This window comes from Eupeodes corollae, chromosome 3 (genome assembly GCF_945859685.1).
Source record: "Eupeodes corollae chromosome 3, idEupCoro1.1, whole genome shotgun sequence".
Lineage (NCBI taxonomy): Eukaryota > Metazoa > Arthropoda > Insecta > Diptera > Syrphidae > Eupeodes > Eupeodes corollae.
In genome coordinates, this window is record NC_079149.1 from 89,463,585 (window position 1) to 89,479,626 (window position 16,042).

At 34.0% G+C, this 16,042-nt stretch overlaps 1 protein-coding gene across 3 annotated transcripts in view; it reads left to right on the forward strand.

Moving 5' to 3' along the window:
- Window positions 1-1,540: 1,540 nt before the first annotated feature.
- Window positions 1,541-16,042, forward strand: part of LOC129952072 (inactive dipeptidyl peptidase 10-like) — an 81,139-nt gene continuing 66,637 nt past the window's right edge. For all 3 annotated transcript variants that reach the window (XM_056064499.1, XM_056064500.1, XM_056064501.1), the window contains exons 1-2: window positions 1,541-2,323; window positions 2,398-2,671. In XM_056064499.1, the coding sequence (XP_055920474.1) occupies window positions 2,127-2,323; window positions 2,398-2,671 (471 nt within the window). In that variant the 5' untranslated portion in view covers window positions 1,541-2,126. The remainder of the gene's footprint in view (window positions 2,324-2,397; window positions 2,672-16,042) is intronic.

Sequence of the window (16,042 nt, forward strand, 5' to 3'; positions counted from 1 at the left end):
CAAAATCATGCGACTAAGTCCTTGGGGGTTGTCCGATAACAAGACATCATCATACATGAGTATTTTAATCCTCCTTCCAGGCCACCAAATTCTACAGCAAAGCACTTCATTTAGGTCATCAAGAAACAGCATGAACAGCACACACCCTTGTTTGCTCCCATTGTTGTTACAAACCATTGTAAAAAATGCTTGCCGTTCCGTACCGCTGATTTTGTGTCCAAGTACAATCGTTTAAAAACATTAAACATTTTCGTTAACGTTCCTATCAGTTAAAGTTTGCAGAATAGTAACCTTCTATCGATATGATCAAAAGCGGCTTTAAAGTCTACATGTAATGTATAAAGATTCCTTTGTTGATAATGAAACGACTGCCCAATATTCATAAGGTTGAAATTTTGAAAATTTGTTGAATGAGTCTGTCTTAAACTAGCCTGAAAATCACTAAGAAGGTTTTCATTATCGACCCATGCTGTGAGTCTTCCGTGCAGTACTAGTACGAAAATCTTCAAAGAACAATTCAGAAACGTAATACCTCTATAATTCTTTTCTGAATCCAAGTCGCCTTTTTTGTGAAGTGACAACAAAATCACATTTCTGAAACCTTGTGATAAAATGTTTTCACTAAATATTTAATTAAACGAATCCACCATTACAATTAAAGCTTCTTCTGTTAAATGTTTGTAAAACTCAAATTTTTTTCTGTTTTCTCCTGGTACTTTGTTACGTTTAGTTCTAGCAATAGGTTCTTTGACTTCCTCCAAACCTATGTGAGGTCTAGGTAATCATTTACAACCAAAAATATTGAAATATTGAGCCGTTGTTATAGGGTTAAGAAGTTTGTAGAATTGATTTTTAAGGATATTAAGATGTAAACTAACGCTAATAGTGTGAGGTCTTCTGGTTATCCCTCTTATAGCTTTCCAAAAACATTTTGAATTGCTTGAGTTCGAAGCCTCTTGCATTAATTGTCCAAGGTAATTTTTCTATGAACTCAAACAAATTTGTTTGAAAATTTTGTTTGCTACTAGAAGTACATCTTCGTGAAGATATCCGGGTTGAATTTTCGAAATAAAATTATACATCTTCAATGCTTTATCTCTAGCCTTTAAACATTCATAATAAAACCATTTGATTTTTGGTATGTTATGCCTTGTTGAATAATTTGTTGGGACAGCTTTAGCTATAGCTTCATCAAGAAAATGCAGTTAAATAGCTTCTTCAAGAATAAGTTTTGATGAAAAATTTCAAAAATATCGTTGACCAAAGATGCGTTGACACAATATCATTTAATGCGACACATTAAAAAGAAGTTATATAAGTCCAAGTTTAGTGACCTTAAAGAACATTTTTCTTTCTTAATGATTTAGGAATATTTTTGATAATTTTTTCCTCATGATTGATTTGGATGTAATTTTTTTAAACTTTTCGTATAAAAGAACTTATCACTAAATTTTGTAGATGATGACAATTTTATTGACCTTTTAGAAGAAAAAAAACCTTAACAACTTAAATTTTTCTAAAAGTATCTATTTTTTATATTTTCAGAAAAACTGCTTGCCATCGATGACTCTTGTGGACAACACAAAACAAATATTCCAATCATGGCGGGCGAAATCCAATCAAGCAGTGGTGGTGGTGACCCATTAAGGGCAGTTGATGAGGGTCCTCCTCATAAATAACACAAAATTCAACCACCACCACCACCCTAAAATTACTATGTAAAACTTTCACCAACAACACAGACAACAACAAACAAAAAAACTACTATAACAATTATCAAAATCAAATTAAGAAAAAAAAACATCAAGGACTAAACTTAATTTTCAATTCTCTTAAAATAAAAAAAAAAAACTATTTAGAAATTAAACAAAAACAAAAAGATCTAAATCAAAGACTCTAAACTCTAAAAAACAAAACATCTATGAATCAAAAATCTTCACTTAATCAAAACAAAAACAAAACCAAAAAATATAGAAAACAAACATCTTAAATTTTCCATATTTATGTAGTAAATGCATCTTCCAATATTTAATCTTAAAACTTAAAAACAAATATAAACAAAAAATAAAAAAAAACACAAAGAATAATATTTAAAAACAGAATTTTCAAATTCATTCAAAAGTGAAATGCATGCAAATGCGGGTGCAGATCGAGGTGGATCATGGCGTTTACCACCCGATGAAACCCTCCAAGTTCAAGATCCAAAGCAGAAAAACGAAGACCTAGATTACGACGAAGGTCACAATTGGCGTAGTATTATCTTTTCGTTATTAGTAATAAGTTTTGTAATAGCCGGTATCATAACAGCGATCTACCTCTTGGGGTAAGTTATATCCTCATAACATTTACTTTTCAATAAAAAATGAAAATAATAATTATTTTTGTATATAAACACAGGTACGTCGATGAACTCCTTTATTGGTCAGGCCGTCGTATGATACTCGATGAGTACCTGCAAGGCGATCTTACGCCGAATCGGCTGCAACCAGCTTGGGTGACAACACGAAAGTATGTCTTCCAATCGGATGATGGAGGATTAGCCGTACTGGACACTGCCACGAACACTGTTCAAACCCTCGTTACAAATCACACCCTCAGACAGTTGAACGTCCGAGGCTACCATTGTTCATATGATCTGCGATACGTTCTATTTAGGCATAATGTAAAGAAGGTAAGTAACTTTGTTCATTATATTTATTAAAAAACTGAATCAAAAGTTTTTTTTGGAAATGGCGGGAAATATCAATTCTGTAATTTACCATTTGTTTCTATTCTTAAATGTAAATAATTTTATTACATAAATAGATAACAAAACTGTAAACTTTAGTTCATATGGTTTTCGAACTGGCAATACTTTTTTCGGAGTTGATCTTTTTTGACAGCTGTCACTTGATTTACGCTTGGTTTGGTTTGTCATTTTACAATTCTGCTCGCACAGTTTAACAAAACAATCAATTTATTGAGCGCATTATATCACGTCCTGAGATTGTGCCGTGGCTTCCAAGATCATGCGATTTAACATCGTTGGACTATTTTTATGGGGTTGTGAAGTCAGTTGTCTACGCAAATTAACCCGAGACGATTGAAGCGTTGAAAGAGAATATTCGGCACGGCAGAAAGTTGTTAAAAATGGTGCTCTCGACTGGAACTTATATGGGTCCGTGTCAGTCACTTGACCGAAATAATTTTTAAAACATAATATCAAACCCTTGTCTTTACAATAGAGCTAAATTCTAGTCCAAAATCATTAAATTAATTGCATATTTGCTTCTTTTTCAAAAACTTCCATTTTTTTAAAGCAAAGACATTAAGAACCATAACTTCTGACAATGCAGTGTAGTCCATTCATGAAGTTCATAATATTTCTTCAAAAGTCTAGAGAATCAAGCGCCGGCCGGCGGCGCCTAGTGTCTCAGCCAGTATACTTTATTTTTGCATCTGCAATGAATAAAAAACTGTAACAATTTTATAATAAGTGTGTTACGATAATAATTTAGCTATAAAGATAATTTAACTTATATTTGTACACCTTTTATGACATCTGAGTTTGACAGGTGTCAAATTGTATCTCTACCAACTTTTAACTACAAAAAAAAATTGTCAGTTAAAATCCGCACATTGCACAGACAATTTTTACAACAAAAATTATTTTCCTTACTATAACTCCAGAGATTCATTTTCAAGCAGCAAGTATTGTATCTGATAATAGATACGGTTAGGATTCGATAACTAGTTGAGCTTCTATCTCCAAAAAGGTTAAGCGAATGAAAACAAATTATTCAGCAAACATTTTAGCAAATTTAATTCTTGACAATCATAGTAAAAGTGCTTATACTATTAACCTATAGAAACGTAGAAAAATCAAGAAAAAGCTGATTTCGTAGCTTTTAGCAGTCCATAACTTATGACGCAGACATAAGATTAAAACTGTTCTATACTACACGTGACAATATTTGAAAGCTAAATTAATGTTTCAGTTTTGATGGAATACCATAATTAATGTTGAAAAAATGTGTGTCTTATGTTTCCTATGCATTGTTTCTTCTTTGTTTCCACGAGCCTCTGAAATGTTCTAAGTTCCCAGATCTTTATACATATTAATAACTTACGCTAGTTCATAATAAGGAGTTACCTTTCTTAATTTTTTAATTAATAAGTTTATCAAATTCTCTTTACTTATTGGGCCATATGCTGCAAACAACTAAAGTTCTTACTAAAATTAGAAAGTAAAAGGAAATGCTGGTACTTGTAGTTAAAGGCAGTATCTACAGGATTCACTTCATTTGGTATGAATAAATGAAATTATGTCCTAGTAACTTTATACTAATAGTGAATATTGGATTCGTACGAGTAAATTCAACAAATTCATCTAAAATCGCAATCACAATTTTAAAGGATCGGGAATCGGCTTTTCATTTGACCAAAACAACGCTCTATAATAACACTTTTTATTTTGCATTATTTTGTACCCGTGGCGTGATGGTTAGTGCGTTGGACAATATAGATCTAGAAGAAGCCATCTTTGTCGATGACTTTTACATAATTGAATATCGGAAGGAAAAGGTGGAGGTAGTGGGAGCTGCTTTCCAGCTAGTGTACAAGGTGAATGCTAGCATTTCCCCCAACCAAGACCTGGAAAACAGAGCCCTACTTTATCACTTTAACCCTCGAAATGGAATGACAAAATGGCGATCTGAGAACCGCGGTTTCATGTGGTTCAATGAGGATTCTTTTGCAAATGCTATAATCGTCGAGCAAATTGGATCGAGTCCCTTGTTAGTGACGAAGATCGAGCTTCAGCTCGTCTTCAACTCAATAATAAACAAAAATTCAGCAGGTTTTGTTGGTATATCCAACATTGTACTAAGGCATTTACCGATGGAGGTAATTACCATTTATACCACACTCTTCATTGGAAAACCGCTGTGGTCTATCCTCTCCCGAAAAAGGGAGAGAACAACTCCAACCCCTTATAAACGGTGATTTTTTAAGAGCCTGAGAACTTTAAAAAAAAAAAACGCATAAAATTTGCAAAATCTCATCGATTCTTTATTTGAAACGTTAGATTGGTCCATGACATTTACTTTTTGAAGATAATTTCATTTAAATGTTGACCGCGGCTGCGTCTTAGGTGGTCCATTCGGAAAGTCCAATTTTTCGAGCATTTCGGCCGGAATAGCCCGAATTTCTTCGGAAATGTTGTCTTCCAAAGCTGGAATAGTTGCTGGCTTATTTGTGTAGACTTTAGACTTGACGTAGCCCCACAAAAAATAGTCTAAAGGCGTCAAATCGCATGATCTTGGTGGCCAACTTACCGGTCCATTCCTTGAGATGAATTGTTCTCCGAAGTTTTCCCTCAAAGTGGCCATAGAATCGCGAGCTGTGTGGCATGTAGCGCCATCTTGTTGAAACCACATGTCAACCAAGTTCAGTTCTTCCATTTTTGGCAACAAAAAGTTTGTTAGCATTGAACGATAGCGATCGCCATTCACCGTAACGTTGCGTCCAACAGCATCTTTGAAAAAATACGGTCCAATGATTCCACCAGCGTACAAACCACACCAAACAGTGCATTTTTCGGGATGCATGGGCAGTTCTTGAACGGCTTCTGGTTGCTCTTCACTCCAAATGCTGCAATTTTGCTTATTTACGTAGCCATTCAACCAGAAATGAGCCTCATCGCTGAACAAAATTTGTCGATAAAAAATCGGATTTTCTGCCAACTTTTCTAGGGCCCATTCACTGAAAATTCGTCATTGTGGCAGATCGTTCGGCTTCAGTTCTTGTATTTTATACGGTTTTACACCAAGATCCTTGCGTAAAATCTTCCATGTGGTCGAATAACACAAACCCAATTGCTGCGAACGGCGACGAATCGACATTTCACGGTCTTCAGCAACACTCTCAGAAACAGACGCAATATTCTCTTCTGTACGCACTGTACGCATTCGTGTGGTTGGTTTAATGTCCAATAAAGTAAACTGAGTGCGAAACTTGGTCACAATCGCATTAATTGTTTGCTCACTTGGTCGATTATGTAGACCATAAATCGGACGTAAAGCGCGAAACACATTTCGAACCGAACACTGATTTTGGTAATAAAATTCAATGATTTGCAAGCGTTGCTCGTTAGTAAGTCTATTCATGATGAAATGTCAAAGCATACTGAGCATCTTTCTTTTTGACACCATGTCTGAAATCCCGCGTGATCTGTCAAATACTAATGCATGAAAATCCTAACCTCAAAAAAATCACCCTTTATCTTTGGTCGATAAGTCTTCTTCCGAGCATCAGCACAGTTTTCGAACAGATCATCAATAAGACTAAGTTGGCTGCGGACAGCAAAATAGTTCCGGATAAACAGTTCGGGTTCAAGGCGGGTCATGACACAATTCATGCTGCGTTTAAACTCGATTCTGATATCCAATAAAATAAAACAAAATAACAATATACAGGTGCTGTTGTGGTTGATTTGGAAAAGTCCTTTGACACCGTATGGTTAGAGGGTCTTTACCTTAAACTGAGCAGGCTTGGCATAAACAAGCCATTGTTGTATATTCCATATGATATGCTTAACGGTAGAAAGTTTTTAGTCAAAAGTGGAAATTTAATTTCTACCAAAACATTTGAAATAACAATGGTCTTCAACGGGAGTGGTGAATTCGCTAGGTAGTCTATCCAAGGCAATTGCATACGCCAACGATCTAATTGCGTACAGAATTTCCCGAAAGTTGGAGATTATTAGAATTCTCTTGCAGAGTGATTTCGACAAGATTCAGTGATATTGCGAAGACTAATAAATAAATTGGGTGGCTCAACAGCCCATAGAGAACCAGGGCCTAGTGACATTAAACTCTCAACCATTCCTGTGTGCGAGTAATTGCAGGGATGGAAGGGACCTTTAGTTTATATGCCGAATCCGAACAGCTAATTTAAGAAACCACTTTTCCATGACAAGTATTACTCTTGGAGAATTTGTCAATTCCTCGCAAGATGCAATATTCCGGACTCCGTTGGCTAGGGCCACGAGGGATTTGTGGAAGAATTGGCGCAAGATTATCATCGTTGATCTTCACGGGCAGCGATTAAAGAGCAAAAGTGTAGTGAAGTATCTCGGTATCTGGTTAGATTAGTATTTATATTTCGACAGAAATATAAATGCTGCTCTGACCAGGGCAAGTGGAGACTTCGCTCTGACGAAACAGAGAAGTTTTCGGTGTTCGAGCGGCAGTTTTTACGACGCTGTTAAGGATCTTCTTTCGTTCACAACTATTCCAACTATGTCCTATACAACGGGTTTCGAATCAACCGAATTGAAAATTTCGTGATAAAGCTTGTTCCAAGCCACATTGACCCACAATTTAATTTTCGGGGCGTTATATCCGAACGACGAGTATTTTCAGAGTGCAACACTTGCGTGTCTTCATTTCACCAAACGCATTCCTCTCTTAGGCAGATGCAGTCTGATACAGGCTAGATTGGCAGTTCCTCTAATTCACCACGTCAGACGAAGAACCGTGGATAGGCGGCTCCTGTACAATCGGTACGTTGATAAATATTGATTTTCGACTAAAAATCTCTTCAAAACTTTAAGATATTTACTTCAAACAAATTTTTTTAAGAAATATTAATTTTTATAAGAAATATTGTTTTCAACATTCAATCAAATTTTGAGAGCAATCGATATGACAGTTTTGTTACAAACAATAAAAACCATTATAACAATTTACTTATAAATAAATAAATTGGGTGGCGCAACAGTCCGTTGTGAACAAGGGCCTAGTGACTTACAACTCAGCGATATCGATATCTCGTGAATAATAGAAGATATTGACTTCAAATTAATTTCTAATATCCAATTTTTATTTGTTTATATAAGACACAAAGGCTTTTAAAAAATGCTACTAAAATTGGTAAAAATAGGGTTTCGACTAAAAATCTCAGTAACAAAAACTGATTTCGAAATTAAACTATTTCATTATATACAAAATATTGTGTTTAATTTTAAAATGTTTTTATAATAATTAAACTGACAACTTTTTTTTTAACAAAACACGAAAACCTACAAATTTTTAAGCAAGACAAATCGACAGACGGAATGGGAAATTATCAATATCCAGCCTCTTTTTTTTAATTTAAACATTTTCTTTTTCAAAATAATAGTGCTTATTTGCCCTCCTTGTAAACTTTTTCTGAGCTAAGAGGTAAAAATGTCTTTAAAATAAACTCACAAATGCGAATATGTTGATTTTCAACAACAAAAACTATTTACTATAAAATATCAGAGATTAAATTTGTTCAATTTTCCTAGATTGGAACCCATAACGAGACTGGAAATTCACATACATAAATGCGTATTATGAGCTTATTTATTTTTATAGGCATTCAATTTTCACTTTTCACCAATTCCAAAATTTCTATTGTAAGCCAAATTGACACTGTCTAGTATCGTTTATATTATTTAGCAATCGGTCGCCACTTCTGACAGGGCCTACGATTAATGACTTCCGTTTCTGGTTCTCGAAATTCATTGCTCACCATAATCATAACATTCAATGAGTTAAGTTTACAACCCTTGTCCTTCCAGTAAATTAACGTCTGCTTTTGTATATATAGTACATAATCCATAAAACTATATAGATACTAAACAGAGTATATGTATAAAGCATACATATAATGTATAGCATGCGAAAGTAAAATAACACAAAAAGTAATCAAAAATAATTAAGTTAATTTTAGGGTAGCTGATGGTCAAGTGTTCCTTCCTAATAAGGAATAAGTATAATGTTTGTACTAAGTGTTTCGCTAATGTAGATACATTGTATATAGTTAATTTGTGCAACATTTTGAATTTATAACACGAAAACTTGGTAAAGGAAACGTCCATAATGAAGTGTAAAACATATTTATCACATGTTTCCTAAAGCTGATATCAATTAATACCTTCTAAAGGAATAAGAAAATTGAACAGAAAAAATTAATCAAGGACCTGTCCGTTGTAAGCATGCTGTGTTTATAGAAAATATACTTTTTTTGGGCACTCCAAGTCAGTTGACATGCATAAATAAAACCCATTTACAAAAATTGAAAAATTATGATATTTTACTATGATTTTGATTTCTTATAAATCATTTATTGATTTAAAAATTTTAATATAGATCATGATTGAATCATTTCTGAATATTGGGTTGCCATATTTTTGCGCTTGAATGTATTTTAAAAGGGAACAACATCACGTTAAACAATCTGACAAGACCGCCACCAACTGTCACATCATGATTTCAATTTGTATCTTCTTATCATCTTGCCATTTCTTGTCAACCAACAAGTTATAATATTTAATTTTCCATCACACAAACCCAAGGCATCATCATCCCCCCAAATAAGGACGAAACGAAAATAAAAATCCTTGACAAAATAAAAAATAAAAATTATTAAGTATGACCATCAAATTCATCATGGCATGGCATCGCATCGGCAAGGATGAAATTCCCAAAAATATGATATTTCCACGAATGTCCTCCCCGTTTTCATCGACTGAATTATGTCGCCTCCATAACGTCATCGTCATAGCCATAGTCGCCATCGTCAGTCGTCATCATCTTCGTCATTGCTGTCGTTGACACCGAAAAAATTATTTAACTATACTTCTCGGTGTCCTCGACAACAAGGACAACAACGAGAGTCGGCGGCGATGACGCGGACACGAACACGGACGAGAGACAGCGAAAATACAATTTAAATAGTCGCTATCGCAACGCTGCTACCCAAAAGTCCCAAAGTGACAACGAAATGTGGACGAGCAATTTTAATATCCTTTCACGCCCATCGCCATCATCAACTTTTCTCATTCTCATTCTTATTCCCCCAAATTTGTTCGTTTCGCTTGGTTTTGGTTTTATTTTTTGTTGCAGGAATCTTGGAAAATTTAAAGTGAAAATTCCTGATTCTTCACTGATCTGCCCACCACCATTCTCTGAAGTTCAAAAATGCTAAGTTAATGATTTTTATCATCTTCTTCTTAACTTTCCTTTTATTTATGTTTATGATGGTACATTCATTCAGTGCTAAATTTGCAGGATATTATTTGTGCGAAATGCAACACTTTATTTTGATTTGCATTTCGGAATTTATTTAAAATATTAATTATAAAATTGTTGCAAGTTGCAGATTATGGGAATTACTTTGTTACCGAACTACTACCAATTGGTAATAATATACAGGTCCTCGAAATGTAGGACAGTGAAACACTTTTTTCTCATCTAGATGACTTTTAAAAATTAATTTATCTTTGAAAGGAGGTTTCACTGCACATAAGTTTTTAATTCTTAAAAATTCTTATGACAAGGTGAGATAGTATGGATAGTATTTAGCATTCCGGTAGTACGGCTAAAGAATAAATCTCCGTGCATGATTGATGAGCGATGAGCATTTTTAGAGTCTCGGGAAACCCAATTATCTTGTGACATATTTGGCAACATTGCCTTTTTAGCGTCCCACAATTAGTGAGGAGGGGATCACTCAAAGATGGTAGCAAAGGTTTTTAATTAAGTTTTCAAGACACCACCATTGAGTTTTGGATGCATTTAGTAATGCTGCAAGGTCAGAATTTAACGAGCATACCCAAGGGACAAGTATGTGAATTTAAACGAGCTTTTTCGATTATCAAATCTGGACAGACATTCTACTTTTTGCGTATTTGATGCTCTGTACAAATCCATTTAAAGAATTGTTGCCCATTATCCTTCGCTGTAATCTTCATTGCGGGAGATTCCACTGTACACAACGCCCAAAGTAAGGTAGTATTGGCTTAGTTAATTCAAATATCTCAGCTTGTTGACGAGCCAACTGAATTTCTGAAGTTTCAGGTCAATCCACATTGCTGTTAATTCGATGCTGCCAGAGAGTGTCATGAGTCCTTCTGTTCTTAAGAGCGTAAAAGATTTTATGGGCCAAATTTGCTTCGCACTCCTTCATTTGCTCTAGTACTTAAAGATCTTGACATTAACAAATCCGATAGACCGGAAAGTAGTTTCCCTGCTATTGTTCTGAAGAGGTGTTCTTTAACGCTGGTTAAACCACTGCGTAAGCTTTTCTATCCTTCCTACCCTACCGAAATTTTTCCGTGTGACGAAAAACAACATTTCTCCAGCCTGTCCCTGCGAAAGCTGAATCCTCCTCACCCTTCAACTATCGTCAAATAAGGCTTACGTCCCTTCTTCTCAAGGTAATGGACACGCTGATTAATTATCACCTTAAGAATTATCTCGAAGAACGAAAGCTTCTTAATGACCTGCAGGGCCGGACTTAGAGGTCCAGAGGCCTCGGGGCAGTAATGGAGCGGAGGACCCTTCGCCCCTAATTATTTTCAAAATAAAGTATACCATTTTTTTCACTCGAGTTTTTCAATTAATAATTTATTGTGAAACCACGTAGATTCCTTTAGTATTGAACAAACACATATAAATATAAAGGGAAAAGAGAATTATCTGAAATTATATTTATGGGAACCTTTCGAGGTTTTTTCGCCGAAAAATCGTTGATGATTTCTTGGAAATCCAGTTCTCGGAGTAAATCGCTTTCAATGCTAGAAAGTTGCGATAGACAATTATGTCCCATGATGGTTCAAAGCTTATTATTTATAATTTTTATTTTTGCAAATGAGCGGTCTCCAGTGCATTTTGCTACCATCAAAACCAAATACAATTTCAATGCAATTTCGAGGTTTGGGAATGTAGCTTTGCAATTTTGATTTTCGAGAAATTGGTAGTAAAATAGTTCCGGCGATTGATCTATTCCATAGTCTTTCTCCTTTTTGTATGAGTCAATCAAAGCACAAATTGAACCAACTTATTACCAAGACTAGGCTCTAAATCATCCGGATATACTTTCAAAAATGCCTCTGCTGCAGCGTGCACATTTTTACAACCATCTTCTCGATGTGATTCAGGAATCTAAATCTCTATCGTACAGCTTCATAGGCATGCAATCTTTCAGTAAGAAACGGATAGCTGGTCAATCACTGGGATGAAGGCGGATACTTTGTATTTTTCCTTGGGTGACGGATTTGCGTCTTGTTCTTTCCCGTAATCGAGCGGATTCAACCTCACATTTCTTGTTCTGGTGCGGATGCGAAATTGTACATCATCAGTATGGGATATTTTTTTGGCTGCTTCCTCGTATTTATCAAAATCATTTCGTTTGGATTCAACGAATGGTTTCAATGATTCTAGTGCACGCATTGCCGATTCAAGAATCATTTTCAGGTCTTGCAATATCTTGTTTGTAGCGTTGAGGTGCTCCAAGATATCGTTCCAGAATGTTGTAAACAAAGCGGTTTCGAGACCACTCATCTTCTGTAGAAGGTGCGTTGCTTTATTCCTCACTATGTCTTTTTGCTCTTCATTAGGAGATATGCTGGTTAGAGCTTCTTCGACTTCCGAATAACAGTTGACTAAGGCTTTCGTAGCTTCAGCTCGACAAGACCAACGAGTGTAGCTGAGCTATTTCAAGACCAAAAACTGGCCGCTTTTGATAAATTTCCAAAATAAGAACCTGCAACTCCTTTGTAATTGCCACTCATGTTTGCAGCATTGTCAGAAGATTTCGATATTTCACTGATTGCCTCATTGGAGTGAACAAATATAGATCAATGATTTCTGTTATTTAACATAAAAATAATTAAATAATCATGTATGTACAAAGTACTGTAGGCTGTAAGTAAAGGTAAAAGACAAACAATATACATATCAAAGGAAAAGATGTTTACTAGTTGGAGTTTGAAACAAAAAATTTCCGAAGTCTCTATTGTGAGGGCCCCCCGTTTGTATTGACCCCAAGGCTTCCACCCCAGTTGCCCTCCCCTCAATCCGGCCCTGATGACCTGCAGTATGAAAACTGCCTAAATTCGCTTACCAAACAATTTATTATTTTTATTTTAAATCGCGTTTACAATGGGTGATCATATTCGTTAATTTTTTTAAAAATGACTTTTGGCATTTCTAGACACGTACAAATTTGTTTCATCGAATATGGCTCAATTCTATCCATGCTAAAGACATTTTGGAGTATTCCCTCCACATTTTTTTATGTTTTAATTCCAAAATTTACATCAATAAACAAAAATTTATATCAAAAACGACTGAACGCAAATTAATTAATTTTGAATGATACTTTCGATACCTGAGGACACTGGTCAACAATGTTTTCTTCCTGGAAATCAAATTACAGTTTACCAATTGGTTTTTTGTTGGTCTTTTATATTATTATTCTGATTTCAAATTTAATTTAAAAAAACTTTGGAAAATTTTAACGTTTCTATATAAATTTTCTTGATTTTGCATCGATAGTCGGCTAGTAGTATCCTTCTGCCCTTCCTATCTGATTCCGTGACCTAGGATGGCTGTTCTTGGCTGGTCTGGTAATATCAACAGCCTCCAGTTTCAACCGGTTTATCAACGGCTTTTAACTGCCTTATCAAGGGATCTTAAGGAGCTTATTAACGGCTCTCAACGGGCTTATCAACGAATTTTATGCAGTATATCAAGGGCTTTTTTATAAACAGCTCTTTACCAACCAACTTTGTCAACGGCTTAGAGTTCTTTAACTAATATAGAGCCCTGCTGCAGGGCGGAAGTCTAAGTTTAGAGTAAATTTACTGGCTTAGTGTTAATTGGCACAACTGTTACGGTCATTTTATTGCTTTTTATTTGTAACTTTTGCCTATTATCTATTAAGAGGATACTTTACTTTGAACCTATTTTTTGAGTGTTTCACCTTTTTCTTTTGTCGAGCTTGTTGGTTTTTTTAATATGATTACTCACATATTTAGTACCCGTCACTTCGTCTTAAATTAATATTCAAGAAACACTGAACCATGTTTGCTGAAACGGTTTTCAAAAGAAAAAGGCAAAACAGATTGAAAGTACCTAAGTTTGGTTCCTGCAACGAATCCATTGCCTTAACAATTCTATGATATTAAGATTTTGAAATATATTACAAAAATATTTAAAAAAATGTCGAAATTAGGTATTTTTATAACACGAGCAGATATGTAGAATCAAGGTTAAACATCGAAAACTTATTTAAAAATATATCTTTCAAAATTAAAAAAAGTATTAAATTTTAGGTTTGCTAAAAGACAAAGATTTGTAGTAAGCAAAATCATCAAAATATTTATTGTTGAGGGGTAAGTTTTTTTTAACTTAAACCTTAAAAACTTGTTTTTAGTAGTCTTTACTATTTTAAAGTTTCATATTTTAAGACATTTTAGATTCGGTTTTAAAAAATCTATTCCTTTAAAAAAGTATTGTTGTGTTTGTGCAAGTAACCAGTGTTATCTTGAACAATTAAATCATTGGTTTTTCTGCACAAATACTCGAGAATTAAAATAATGTTGAATATTTACTTTCTAAAACTATAAGTAAAATTTCCGTGATATCTCAAATGATTTTTATTTGCACTATAAAAAATAAGAAAATGTGCTGTAGAGTCTTTAATTAAAAATTCCATAAACTAATATATTCCTATTATAGCTTTGATTTAAAATATTGTTTTATTTGTTCTATGGGTGTTAATTTTTAAGCAACAACGTTGAAAATAAGTCTCAGTGTAGTTAAGTGCATTTTCTTCTAACACAGAAAAATATGTTTAAATGTTAAGCTCATAAAATGTAAAATTTCAAAAGAATAATATAACAATTCTTTGTATTCAGAGATATTCAAATCATTAACCTTAACAAGATGCTTAATTGTGCAGTTATTTTTCAAAAATGAAATACGAATTAAATAAAACAATACATTAACCTCAACAATATGCTTCATTGTGCAGTTATTTTCCAAAAATAAAATAAAATGCGGATTAAATAAAACAATACCATTCGATTTTCAATTTTAAAATTTCTTCTTCCTTCAACCTCATAAACCTTCAAAGAAAAGTATTAAAAACAGATGAAAACGTTTTGCAAGATAGTTAAAAAAAAGTTAAGAACTATGTTGAGGAATTAGGTTGGAAAAAGACAGAGAACTAACAAGAAAACCTCTTTAAAAGTTTACAGCAACAAAAGTACAATTTCAAATAAATTTCTATATTTTTGTACCTTCTAAATCCTTTTCACTGCATTGCTATTGTATGGGCATGAACTAAGAACTAAAAAATAAAATATAAAACAATTTTTTACCGCTACCACCACCGACCGTTCAGAAAAGACTTAAGTTGGTCTTGGTATATGTTGAGGTCCTTTAGGAGAGCTTTCTATTCCATGGTCCATTGATTTATTTCTGGTATACCTACACATTTATCAGAAGAATTTCTGTAATACTATATATTTTGTATATTATACAATAAACTTGATTTTATAAGGGGTACATAATGGGTTCATAGAGAAAATCGAATTTAACTTTGAAACAATTTTTAACAACGCCTAAATGCATATAGCATTCCCTTTCACCACAACTACAAAAAAAAATATGGTTTTCGAATTTGTATTCCATTTTACCGTAAAAAAAATGTAATTCTTCTACATGGTTCTACATTGTCTTACATTGGCTTTGGTAAAATTTTAACAATACAATTTGTTAACAATTCGAATTTTGAATATGAATAGTTGCAACTGAAGGAAAAATTTGAGGGGTATCCTTCAAACCTGACATATAAAGAAGAAACAAGTCACAACTCTAAAGTGCTGTTCAATACGTTTATTATACAAATTCCCCATTTAGCTCACATAAATCTAAGAATTTCTGAATCTTCTATACTTAACAAAATTCTAAAACCTTGAAGAAAACCTAAATACTGGTCCTGATTTGCGACACATATTTCATATCCATATCCACATATTTCATATAGCTTATTCTTTCGAACCGAACAAGTCTTTTGAATGTTCTCATTTTCTGGTTTTGTAGAATTATTGGTTTCTCAAAATAGCCCACCAAACAGGCCCAAGCATCTTATCTGTAAATATCGTCCTATAACTGAATTCCATGTTATTCCAAAACTGTTTGAATCTGTATTTTGTGATGCTCTTTTTTATAACTTTTCCTCT